At 44.6% G+C, this 13442-nt stretch overlaps 1 protein-coding gene across 1 annotated transcript; it reads left to right on the forward strand.

Annotated features, from left to right (window-relative positions):
* The first annotated feature begins 320 nt into the window (after window positions 1-320).
* Window positions 321-11370, forward strand: acads (acyl-CoA dehydrogenase short chain). Its single transcript, XM_032509108.1, is given in 7 exon segments — window positions 321-384; window positions 665-825; window positions 3505-3604; window positions 3607-3653; window positions 5913-6024; window positions 9007-9158; window positions 11155-11370. Coding segments are annotated over 7 exon segments (852 nt in total).
* The last annotated feature ends 2072 nt before the right edge of the window (window positions 11371-13442 follow it).

Below are 13442 nucleotides of genomic sequence, written 5' to 3' on the forward strand. Positions count from 1 at the left end.
ATTGTATAAATATTGTGCAACACTACTACGTCACGGTAAATGTTCGTCCATTACACCGCTGACTTTCCTCTCCATTAACACCAGTTGCGCAAATTTGCATTTATTGTCACAATATTGGTAATACAATGTTGTATTTTGGCTTTATCGGCACTTCCGGTTTTCCCCTCGTCCTGACAGCCAATCGTGTGCGTGTGCGTGTGCGTGTGCGTGCGCGTGCGCGTGCGCGTGTGTGTGTGTGTGTGTTCCTTAGCTTGGCAACTGCACTTTACCTGTTGTTTTGATTCATTTTTAAATTCTGTTATTTGCTTTTTAACCCTTAAATGGCCTTGCTCCACCTTACCTCTCTGAGCTGCTGCACCCCGACACCCCCAGCCGATCTCTCAGGTCAGCTGACCAGCTGCTCCTCACAGTGCCTAAAGCGAGGCTCCAGCGTGGGGGGGGGGGGTGGGAGAGATTTGCAATTTGCCGTTGCAGCCCCAAAACTCTGGACTGGGCTCCTCTGCACATTAGACAGACCTCCTCTCTGTTTCATTAAAACTATTGTTAAAAACCGTGTGTGTGATTTATTCTGTATAATTGTTTTGAAACCTTGTGTTTGTTAAAACCGTGCTATATACATAAAGTGGATTGAAGTGACCACAGTGGGTTGTCTGTCCCTTTTTAGCCCTCGGCGTGTGTCTCGCTGGTCGCCGCGGTCTGTCCCAGCTGGCCGAGCTACCGGAGACGCACCAGCTCCTCAGACAGACCTGCAGAGACTTCGCCGACCGGGAGCTGGCGCCGATCGCCGCCCGGCTGGACAGGGAGCACGCGTACCCCGCCAAGCAGGTACGGAGCTACACGGCTTCACACGGCTTCAGTTCACATGTTCACGGTGTTTACTTATAACTCATCCCAGGGTGTTTCATATGACAATGGTCAGAACAACCTCAGCTTTCCATATTGACGCCCAGATATTTGATGTCTTTTTGTTGCTTTTTCAAACATTTTTATGGCTTATGTCTAACTGATCCCAGTGTGTTTTAGATTAGATTATACTTTATTCATCCCACAGCGGGAAATGTCCTTGTTACAGCAGCTTTTTTACAATAAAAGTAAAACAAACACAAGAAAAACCGACAACAAGCAGAAGGTAGCCTGAAGGTAAAGTGGCGTCAAATAAAGGTTTTATAAAGTGCGGTTGCCATGGTACAAGAATATCCTCACGTTGCCCTAATGTTGTCTTCATGTTGTCTTCATGTTGTCTTCATGTTGTCTTCATGTTGTCTTCATGTTGTCTTCATGTTGTCCTCATGTTGTCCTCATGTTTCCCTCATGTTGTCTTCATGTTTCCCTCATGTTGTCTTCATGTTGCCCTCATGTTGTCTTCATGTTGCCCTCATGTTGTCTTCATGTTGTCTTCATGTTGCCCTCATGTTGTCCTCATGTTGTCCCCATGTTGTCTTCATGTTGTCCCCATGTTGTCCCCATGTTGTCCCCATGTTGTCTTCATGTTGCCCTCATGTTGCCCTCATGTTGTCTTCATGTTGTCTTCATGTTGTCCTCATGTTGTCTTCATGTTGTCTTCATGTTGTCTTCATGTTGTCCTCATGTTGTCCTCATGTTGTCTTCATGTTGTCTTCATGTTGTCTTCATGTTGTCTTCATGTTGTCCTCATGTTGCCCTCACGTTGTCTTCATGTTGTCTTCATGTCGCCCTCATGTTGTCTTCATGTCGCCCTCATGTTGTCTTCATGTCGCCCTCATGTTGTCTTCATGTCGCCCTCATGTTGTCTTCATGTCGTCTTCATGTCGTCCTCATGTTGTCTTCATGTTACCCTCATGTTGCCCTCACGTTGTCCTCATGTTGCCCTCATGTTGCCCTCATGTTGTCTTCATGTCGCCCTCATGTTGTCTTCATGTCGCCCTCATGTTGTCTTCATGTCGCCCTCATGTTGTCTTCATGTCGCCCTCATGTTGTCTTCATGTTGTCTTCATGTTGTCTTCATGTTACCCTCACGTTGCCCTCATGTTGTCCCCATGTTGTCCCCATGTTGCCCTCACGTTGTCCTCACGTTGTCCTCACGTTGTCCTCATGTTGCCCTCATGTTGTCCTCATGTTGTCTTCATGTTGTCCTCATGTTGCCCTCACGTTGTCTTCATGTTGTCCTCATGTTGTCTTCATGTTGTCCTCATGTTGTCCTCATGTTGTCCTCATGTTGTCTTCATGTTGTCCTCATGTTGTCTTCACGTCGCCCTCATGTTTTCCTCATGTTGTCTTCATGTCGCCCTCATGTTGTCTTCATGTCGCCCTCATGTTGTCTTCATGTTGTCTTCATGTCGTCCTCATGTTGTCTTCATGTTACCCTCATGTTGCCCTCATGTTGCCCTCACGTTGTCCTCATGTTGCCCTCACGTTGTCTTCATGTTGTCCTCATGTTGTCCTCATGTTGTCTTCATGTCGCCCTCATGTTGTCTTCATGTTGTCTTCATGTCGTCCTCATGTTGTCCTCATGTTGTCCTCATGTTGCCCTCACGTTGTCCTCATGTTGCCCTCATGTTGCCCTCACGTTGTCTTCATGTTGTCCTCATGTTGTCTTCACGTCGCCCTCATGTTGTCTTCATGTTGTCTTCATGTCGCCCTCATGTTGCCCTCATGTTGCCCTCATGTTGCCCTCATGTTGCCCTCACGTTGCCCTCATGTTGCCCTCATGTTGTCTTCATGTTGTCCTCATGTTGTCCTCACGTTGCCCTCACGTTGCCCTCACGTTGCCCTCACGTTGCCCTCACGTTGCCCTCATGTTGTCGTCATGTTGCCCTCATGTTGTCTTCATGTTGCCCTCATGTTGTCCTCATGTTGTCTTCATGTTGCCCTCATGTTATCCTCATGTTGTCCTCATGTTGTCCCCATGTTGTCCTCATGTTGTCCTCATGTTGTCCTATATCAATGTTCTTTTTAACTCCCCAAAATAACATGATTGATTCCAACGCTCTTTGCCAAGTACAAATCTCTACTTTCATTAATTTTGGGTCTTATTCTATTTTATAGCATTGTAAAACAAATGGAAGTGTTGTTGAAATAGTATTGAGTAAAAGTTGACATATTCCAGTCTGTGATTATCATCAACATCCATTCCTTTAATTTTAGTCTCAATCATTCCTAATTTCTGCTTTTCTAACTCAAACATTAGGTTCAATTTCCTATAAATGAGGTTTATTGACCATAAATTCCAAAAATAACTGTAAAACTAAAGTTAATAAGTTAGTAGTAGTGTAGTGTTGAAAACGTCAAAAGGACAAACACTGAAAAAAAAAAAAAAAGGGACAAAAGTTAAAAATATAGATAAAAAGCCTCAGAAGTGTTGATTCTTTTCAAGTTTGACGGGAAGACAAGGGTTAAAAATTAAATTGTGACCAGGGTGAATCAATCACGATTTTTATAACAATAAATCGTGCAGGCCTATTATGTCGACATGCCATATTTCTGATTTAAAAAAAAAAAAAAAAAAACACATCCGTGCTGTTCCAGATCCAGGATTTGGGGGCGATGGGGGTGATGGCCATGGAGGTCCCCGAGGAGCTGGGTGGAGCCGGGATGGACTACCTGGCGTACAGTCTGGCCATGGAGGAATCAGCCGGGGCTGCGCCAGCACGGGGGTCGTGGTGTCTGTAAATAACGTGAGTACAGTCCGTTGGGGGGGGGGGGGGGGGGGGGGGGGATGCTCTGTCCTGGGCTGCACGACACGTTGATTGTGTCGTCATCGCAATGTCAACTGCCGCAGGGAAGACATCGTGAAAGGCTGCGACACATCTCGAAACCCCCAACCGGTCGTCAGACACCGCCTTCCAAGGGTCTGGGCCTGGGTCCTGGGCCTGGGTCCTGGGCCTGGGTCCTGGGTCTGGGTCCTGGGTCTGGGTCCTGGGTCTGGGTCTGGGCCTGGGTCTGTCCCAGGTTTCTTCCTAAAAGGAAGTTTTTCCTCTCCACTGTGGCCCTGTTGCTTGCTCTGGAGGAAACTACTAGACCTGTTGGGTCCTTGTAAATTCTGGAGCGTGGTCTAGACCTGGTCTATCTGTAAAGGGTCTCCAGATAACTCTTGTTATGAATTGATACTATAATTAAAATTGAATTGAAAGACGCCGAGAGATCTGTTAGTTTAAAGAAAATATCAGCAGAAAAACTGCACTCTGAAATGTAGATGTCATTCTTTTTTTCGGTGTCTGGGGCTCAACGATTTGGGGGAGGGGGGGGGGGATCATAATTGCGATTTTTAATTTTTTCTGTCTGATATTGCAATTTTAAATAAAAGTTTAGCTAATGTATTGCACACTATTCACTGTGGAACAGATACAACCTTTCATGGAGCATTGTGACGTGAGACGCCATTGAACCCCGTCTCTTTGTTCTTATGCAGCGATGATTTCTGTTAATAAGCGTGGAACATTTAAAGAGTCAAACACAGAATATTATATCACGAAAGCTAAAGTTATAACCATCAAAAACAAATATCGGTACTTTCCTGTAAACCGAAATGTCTGACACGCCTCGGTTCAACAGCAGCATCTACATATTACACCTTCTACTATCATGTTAAAGTGATAAAAAAAGAAAGAAATTTCACATTTACGGTCTAATTGCAGACTATCAAATCTCGATTTTGATTTGGAAACGATTCATCCTTCAGGCCTAGTGCTACCTGTTTATATTCAATGTTTGATTTGTCCCTTTTTAAAGAAAGTTGGAAATTATTTCCTTTTTTTTTTTTTTTTTTTTTCCATTTTGTTTTAAATTCAACAAGCATTTTTTTTTGTATTTTAGCCGAATACTGACAGCAGCAGACCCCAAGACCACTTTAATTTCTATTTCATTTATCGCAGGTAATATTGACGGAGGGTTGAGATCAGGAGACGATGATGATGATGATGATGATGATGATGATGATGAAGACTTTAAAGATGACGAGTCACAGGATTTCAAATCATTTGCAGCTTTATTCAGACAGTGAACAATGGGCAATTCAACACAAGAGTGACCAAGGAACATGAGAATAACTTCCTTTCTTATAGTCTTCTTGTTCTGCAGCGGTCAGTTGATCCATTTCTGTGAAACCCAGTTTGACACGACTCCTCCCCGGACGTTCACACCGCCTCCGACTGCAGCGTCTAAAGTTACCGGGAGTCCTTTTTCAATGGGAGCGTCTCTCAGCTGCGAGGAGGCAAATCTGCCTGAACGCCGCTATGACTCGGCGGCTAATGAACGAGCTAACTGCTAACAGTTAGACCCCGCCGGGACCAATTAGCAATACAGCTTTTGTACATGCTATATGTAATTTATACAGCTTTCTAGTGTCCGTGTGTTGGCCGTGGCTGCGTGAGCTTCTCCCGGTCCGACGGAGAACGCCGCCACGTCAAAACTCAAATTTACCGGAAAAGGGGACACAACCGAATACTAAGAGACCCAAAAGAACCCCAAAGAAAACGTTGGGGCTAAATGTATGGGCAAATTGAATTGTTTAAAATTGAAAAACGTGACATTTTCTTTGAGGGAGGACGCTTAAACCCTCCGCCAAACACGTGCACTTAAGTCATCAAAAGCGTCAAAAAGCTTCCCCGTCCTTTTTGACAAGCGTCCTTGGCGGGGGGGGGCGGGGGGGCAGAGCTTTTTTGCGGCTCAAGTCGGTGGCGGTGTGTACGTACGGTTATTTGTGAGGCACTCCTAGTAGCTGAGACATTCTCATCCATTCCTGCACCCTAGGGTCCACTTCACGCTGACTCTGCCCTAAAAGATCCCTCTGAATGGTTGACTGTATTTTAACCTTTTTACGTGCATTAATATCTATCGGTTACTGCGATATTTAACAGCTGTTGCATATTTCCCTCATGTCCTGCGGCCCTGATGTTCTGTGAGTGCCGGTGTTCATTGTGCTGTTCTGCTCTCAGTCTCTCTACATCGGGCCGATACTGAAGAACGGGTCAGAAGAACAGAAACAGCAGTGGATCACGCCGTTCACCACCGGGGAGAAGGTGGGCTGCTTCGCCCTCAGTGAGCCAGGTAAACACACCTCGCGCACACGCGTACGCGCCACTGACAGATGTGACGTAAGAGACATAATCATGGTGCGTGTCCACTGGCGGCGTGTCACGTCCACGTTCCCGCTTACAGTGTTCCCCCCCCAAGCTTTGCAGATGGCGTAAGTGCACGTGTTTGGCGGAGGGTGTAAGCGTCCTCCCCGAGAAAATGTCACGTTTTTCAATTTTAAAAAATTCAATTTGCCCATTTATTTAGCCCAGAGGTTAAATAAATGAATAAATAAATAAATCCGTCTTTTGTGGTAGTTATTATTTCTTCATCATTTTGGACCGTTGTCACCAGAGCGCGACCGATGAAGGATTTTAAGGTCTGAGAGAGAGAGAGAGAGAGAGAGAGAGAGATATATATATATAATATATATATATATATATATATATATATATATATATATTATATATATATATATATATAAAAACTCGGCCAATGTAATTAATTGGTCGCAGTGGTGTCTGTTAGCAATTACCTTGCTCGGTAGCCACTGAGTCGCAGCGGCGTGCAGGCAGAGCTAGCAGCCGCCAGGCTAACCTGGTGACCCGGACTAACCTAGTGACCCAGACCCAGACTAACCTGGTGACCCGGACTAACCTAGTGACCCACCCAGACTAACCTGGTGACCCGGACTAACCTAGTGACCCAGACCCAGACTAACCTAGTGACCCAGACTAACCTAGTGACCCAGACCCAGAAACCCTGGTGACCCAGACCCAGACTAACCTAGTGACCCAGACCCAGACTAACCTGGTGACCCGGACTAACCTAGTGACCCAGACCCAGACTAACCTGGTGACCCGGACTAACCTGGTGACCCAGACCCAGACTAACCTGGTGACCCGGACTAACCTGGTGACCCGGACTAACCTGGTGACCCGGGCTAACCTGGTGACCCGGGCTAACCTAGTGACCCAGACCCAGACTAACCTAGTGACCCGGGCTAACCTAGTGACCCGGGCTGACCTAGTGACCCGGGCTGACCTAGTGACCCGGGCTGACCTAGTGACCCAGACCCAGACTAACCTAGTGACCCGGACTAACCTAGTGACCCAGACCCAGACTGACCTAGTGATTATATCCTAAAGGCTTTTTTACAACGCGTGTATTCCAAATCCATCAAACTGAAACTAGTTTAAGTCCTCAACCTTAAATAAAGGTTCTTTTTAAAGAAGGCTGTGTGTGCTGCTGTGCAACTATGGGTTGCTTCTCCCTTTTTGTCTTTTTTAATTTTTCTCTTATTAAAGCTTCAGTAGGTAACTTTTGTAAAAATGTATTTTTTACATATTTGTTAAAACTGTCACTATGTCCTGACCGTAGAATATGAGACAGATAATCTGTGAAAATATCAAGCTCCTGTGGCTCCTCTCTGTGCTCCTACTGCCACTTGCAGAAATACACCGCTCCCGGTCAGAACAGCCAATCAGAGCCAGGAGACTGTCTTAGCAGTGTCAATCACTCTCGTGTACGCGCTGCTCATACCCCTCCCCCGCACAGCGCGTACCATCGTTCAAGCTCAAGATTGCCAGTGCACTGCAGCTGTGCTAATCGCGGAGAAACAACTTTTCAGGAAAACTGCCAATTTCTCGAGTGACACCTGCTCAGAAAACAAAGACGGCAAACAGAAGAAGACCGATGACGAGAGAGCGAGCTAAAAAGAAAGAATTAAACCGAGCCCGAAATAAAACGAGGGTCAACATCGAAGCGGCTTTTCAGAGGTGGAGGGAGCTACGCCTCCTGAAAGGAGTCAACACGGATTCAGAGCTAGCGTTAGCCACATTTCTGCTTGACATGTAAGTGTCCCTGCTTGATTTGTTTCATTTTTTAAGACTACACAACTAAGATATCGATGGTTACAGCACACTTTCAGTACACTGGTGATAGCGCAAATCTCAGTTTACTCCGTAGCTTGTTGCTAAGTCTAACATTTAGCTTGTTAGCTTGTAGCACGGCAGGAATGTTGTAGCAGGTGAAGATTAACTTTACTTGCTAACTCCTTCACCCTCAGTATAAGTAATATTGTTTCGATGCCTACATTTAGTGAGCCAAAATGTTTTTTTTGTCGATCACATAAATGTAGCTCTGGTTAAACTACTTTAATTGTGCGCTGTCCCCATCATCGTTTGGCAAGGCAGACTTCTACTTTTGATTATTTTTTAAACACGTTTTCTTCCCCCTCAGATTTGATTTGTAAATCAAATTCTTTATGCTCCTTCAACAGGTCAGACATGGCCCCAGACACAGAGGCACGTGAAGGAATCGTCTTTCAGTCCAAATCAAATGTTCAGTATTTCCTTGTGCAGGAGTACTTTGCAAAAAAAGCTGATTTATTTTACCCATATGCAAAATAAAACCTAAGACATATTTCTAAGATGTTGTTATTCCTTGGCTTATTGAGCTTCCTCACTGATTCATCATTCCTACTGAAGTTTAGATCCAAAAGGTAATTTAGTGATGTACTGTGTAAAGTGCTACTTTTGTTCTCACAAATGAGCGATTACATAAAAAATCATTTTAAACCCTTTTATTGAAATAATAGCTTATGTAAACATTTTTTACATAAGCTATACCCTCCTCAGAGTAAATCCCCTGTATTGTCCATGAGGATGTGGAAAGCATCGGTGGTACTGCTTACTAGCCTGCGCGTTCACGGCAGGCCCCGCTGTGGGGGAGGAGCTGTAGCGCAGCAGAGAGCAAGGGGGAGGGACCTGTAAGGTGGGCTTGTTCAAATTTTTAGGCTAAGTCCACGTTTCTCAGAACTCCCTACTGCAGCTTTAAATAGCCAGTTAAATATTTTTTTTTTAAATAATTTTCAGGAAGAGTGCCTTGGATTTACCTATTTTTTTCCCCCCTATACTTAATTGAGCTCCCGACCCCAAAGAGCACTTTCAAACATCTGACTCAACTTCCTGAGCACCCTGGACCTATTTTTTTGTCTTTTAATGTGAACTGCAGGTAACGGCAGCGACGCGGGCGCGGCCTCCACGGTCGCCCGGCAGGACGGAGACGAGTGGGTGCTGAACGGGACCAAAGCCTGGATCACCAACAGCTGGGACGCCTCCGCCACCGTCGTGTTCGCCACAACGGACAAGAAACTCAAACACAAGGCAAGACGCATAGGCGGAGACTTGTCTCTCTCTGTCTCTCTCTCTCTGTCTGTCTGTCTGTGTCTCTGTCTGTGTCTGTCTGTCTGTCTGTCTGTGTCTCTCTGTCTCTGTGTGTGTCTCTCTCTGTCTCTCTGTCTGTCTGTGTGTGTCTCTCTCTCTGTCTGTGTCTCTGTCTGTCTGTCTGTCTGTGTCTCTCTCTCTGTCTGTCTGTCTGTGTCTCTGTCTGTCTGTCTGTGTCTCTCTGTCTCTGTCTGTCAGTCTGTGTCTCTGTCTGTCTGTGTCTCTCTGTCTGTCTGTCTGTGTCTCTCTCTCTGTCTGTCTGTGTCTCTCTGTCTCTGTCTGTCAGTCTCTGTCTCTGTCTGTCTGTGTCTGTCTGTGTCTCTCTGTCTCTGTCTGTCAGTCTGTGTCTCTGTCTCTGTCTGTCTGTCTGTCTGTGTCTCTCTGTCTCTGTCTGTCTGTCTGTGTCTCTCTGTCTGTCTGTCTGTGTCTCTCTCTGTCTGTCTGTCTGTGTCTCTCTGTCTGTCAGTCTGTGTCTGTCTGTCTGTCTGTGTCTCTCTGTCTCTGTCTGTCAGTCTGTGTCTCTGTCTCTGTCTGTCTGTCTGTCTCTGTGTCTCTCTGTGTGTGTCAATGTATAGAAAAGATTTATTCCCTTCAAAAATATGAAAGACAACCCACTCCCCAAAAGAAGTAAAAACATAAATAAAAAAATAATTTAAAAAAATTTAAATAAATAAAATGTCGGGGGGCTCCTACTTTGCGACATCGGGGGGTTAAAGAAACTCAACAGGAGTGGGAAAATATCGTTGTAGATTTCTGGTTTTATTAGTTTCATATTGAGGTTTTTGACGTACTGTATTTTCCGGACTATAAGTCACACTTTTTTTTTTTTAATAGTTTGGCTGGTTCTGCGATTTATAGTAGTCGGGTGCGACTCATATATCAAAATTTAACATGTTTTTAAATGTTAATTTATACTGAAAACGTTACCGTCTACAGCCTTGAGAGGGCGCTCTAGGCTTGTAGCTGCTCCTGTACCCTAAAAAAAAAATGTGCTTACCGGTAACTTGCTTGTTGGACTCTCTGGCTTGTTGTGTTAATTTTGCCTATTTAGCTTCCCAGCTATGGTCTTGTGTAGCTGGATAATGGAATAGAAAGCCTTTATTATCATTATACACAGGTGCAGTACCTATGCAACGAGATTGAAGCAACACCTTTACAGTGTCAGCACAAAATATAAAATGTAAGTAGTGTAGACGAAGATGAAATAAGGGGATGGGGGGGGAGGACGTGGTGCAGTCCTGAGAGCAACTATATACATAAATAACATAGTAAGAAAGATAAAGGGTTTGTATGCAGATTATGCAAATAATAAATAACTGAATAACTGCCGATGTGTTACGTTAACATACCGGACACCGACTTTCCAGATTAAATGTCTGTTCTTGGTCTTGGATTTTTAGAAAATTTCTAAATAAATGCGAATTATAGTCCAGTGCGACTTATGTTTTTTTTTTTTCTCTCTTCATGACACAGTTTTTGACTGATTCAATTTTATTTATAGTATCAAATCACAACAAGAGTTATCTCAAGACCCTTTACAGATAGAGCAGGTCTAGACCACACTCCAGAATCCACAAGGACCCAACAGTTCCAGTAGTTTCCTCCAGAGCAAGCAACAGTGCGACTGATGCGACTTATACTCTGGAGCGACTTATAGTCCGAAAAATACGGTACTTAAAAATCTCACATACTGTTTTTCCTACTAAACAGCAAGTTGATGTAGAATTTCAGACGCAGCCTAGCAAATGGTGCCAAACCCTAGTGACTCAACACATTATTACTGAAGCAAAACAAAGAGTCCTATTGAGCAATGTCACTGTAACCATGGGGATCCTCTCACACCTTTTATGTGTATTTTATTTCCTCAATGTTTTTTTCTATGTGTGTGTGTTGTGTGTGTGTGTGTGTGTTGTGTGTTGTGTGTGTGTGTGTGCAGGGCATCAGCGCCTTCCTGATCCCCATGCCACACCCGGGGCTTTCTCTGGGGAAGAAGGAAGACAAGCTGGGCATCCGAGCCTCGTCCACCGCCAACGTCATCCTGGAGGACTGCCGGGTGCCGCTGGGCAACATGCTCGGGCCGCGTGGCGCCGGATTCAAGATCGCCATGGTACTTTTTAGAGCCGTTCGTTGTAGAGCTGCAATTAATCGTTGATTCATCTATGGATTAAGGACACCAATTTTCTTTGTGAATGAATAATGTATCAAAATAATTGTTCTTCCTTAAAATACAGGGGCATAAGTATACACCTACTTATGCCCCCTGTATTTTAACATAGGGGGGTGTATACTTATGCCCCTGTATTTTAACATAGGGGGGTGTATACTTATGCCCCTGTATTTTAACATAGGGGGGTGTATACTTATGCCCCCTGTATTTTAACATAGGGGGGTATATACTTATGCCCCCTGTATTTTAACATAGGGGGTGTATACTTATGCCCCTGTATTTTAACATAGGGGGGTGTATACTTATGCCCCTGTATTTTAACATAGGGGGTGTATACTTATGCCCCTGTATTTTAACATAGGGGGTGTATACTTATGCCCTGTATTTTAACATAGGGGGGTGTATACTTATGACCCTGTATTTTAACATAGGGGGGTGTATACTTATGACCCTGTATTTTAAGGAAGAACATTTATTTATTTATGATACATTATTCATTCCCAAATAAAATTGGTGTCCTTAAAGGTGGGATTTTCCTAAATCTTTGACTTAAGACATTAAGATCAATTTCCAAAAGATGGATTTTTATTCCTCTTTTTAATCAACTTTACCCTGGGGGTGTAAACGTGTTCTAGCCACTGTAGTTGGCAATTAATTTAAAATGTGATGACTAATCAATGAGCCTTTGCAGCTCTAGTTCATTCATTGTGACACAGACTCTGTTATCTTTCCAGATAAGAGCTGAGTCAAACTAAAAAAAAATGTCTCGTGTAAACACGTCCGGTAAGTGAAGCAGCTCAGGGAAGGATTCCACCTTTTTACAAGAAGTACAACTTCCTGAATATCCACTCCACTTCTCGACATGCTTGTCCCCGTGTGAATAGTTTCCTCTCGGCTCTTCTTCCTGTTCAACGTCTGCAGGAGTCTAAACCGGTTAAAACCGGTTGTTCAATTAAAAACACATCCGTGAACCAGTAGTGGAGCCAAGATTAGGACTGCAACGAGGATTCAAATACTTGTCAATGCTTTCTATAAAAAAAAATAGGATACTTTTCTTGCTTACTTGCTTGCTTGCTTACTTGCTTACTTGCTTGCTTACTTGCTTACTTGCTTGCTTGCTTGCTTACTTGCTTACTTGCTTGCTTACTTACTTACTTGCTTACTTGCTTGCTTGCTTACTTGCTTACGTGCTTGCTTGCTTGCTTGCTTACGTGCTTACTTACTTGCTTGCTTGCTTACTTGCTTACGTGCTTACTTACTTGCTTACTTGCTTGCTTGCTTACTTGCTTACCTGCTTGCTTGCTTGCTTGCTTACGTGCTTACGTGCTTGCTTGCTTGCTTGCTTACTTGCTTACTTGCTTGCTTGCTTGCTTGCTTACGTGCTTGCTTGCTTGCTTGCTTACTTACTTGCTTGCTTGCTTGCTTACGTGCTTACTTACGTGCTTGCTTGCTTGCTTGCTTGCTTACTTGCTTACTTACTTACTTAGATCTCATTCACAAGTGAGACCTGGATATAGGGCGCCTGGTTAGCTCACTAGGTAGAGCGGGCGCCCACATAAAGGGGTTTACTCCTCGACACAGCTGCACACACACACCTTTGCTGCAAGTCATTCCCCTCCCCTCCCCCCCCCCCCCCCCTTTCAAGTCTAAGCTGTCCTGTACAAATAAAGGCTTACAACGGCAAAAAACTCTTTTTAAAAAGAAATTCTAACAAAAATACAATTAAATGTAAATACTTTTTGGGCCATTTTACCCCTTTTTTAATGGCAGGACAGCTGAAGACATGGAAGGGGGGGGGGGGGAGACGTGTGTGTGTGTCTTTGTGTGTGTGTGTGTGTGTGTGTGTGTGTCTGTCTGATGGGCACTCGCTCTACCAACTGAGCTTTCTGGGCGCCCGCCATTGTCGATTTTACACCCTTCTCCCCCAGAGTTGTGCTCCAGACGGCACACACACAATCTCCGTGCTTTAGTTTCACCGTGTCTGGCTCGGCGGGTTCGCCATCCCTGCGGCCATCTGGCTCGTTATTTGGCGCCATCTGCTGTTGTGACTGTATAGG

This window comes from Etheostoma spectabile, unplaced genomic scaffold (assembly GCF_008692095.1).
Source record: "Etheostoma spectabile isolate EspeVRDwgs_2016 unplaced genomic scaffold, UIUC_Espe_1.0 scaffold00014171, whole genome shotgun sequence".
In the NCBI taxonomy this organism is placed as follows: domain Eukaryota; kingdom Metazoa; phylum Chordata; class Actinopteri; order Perciformes; family Percidae; genus Etheostoma; species Etheostoma spectabile.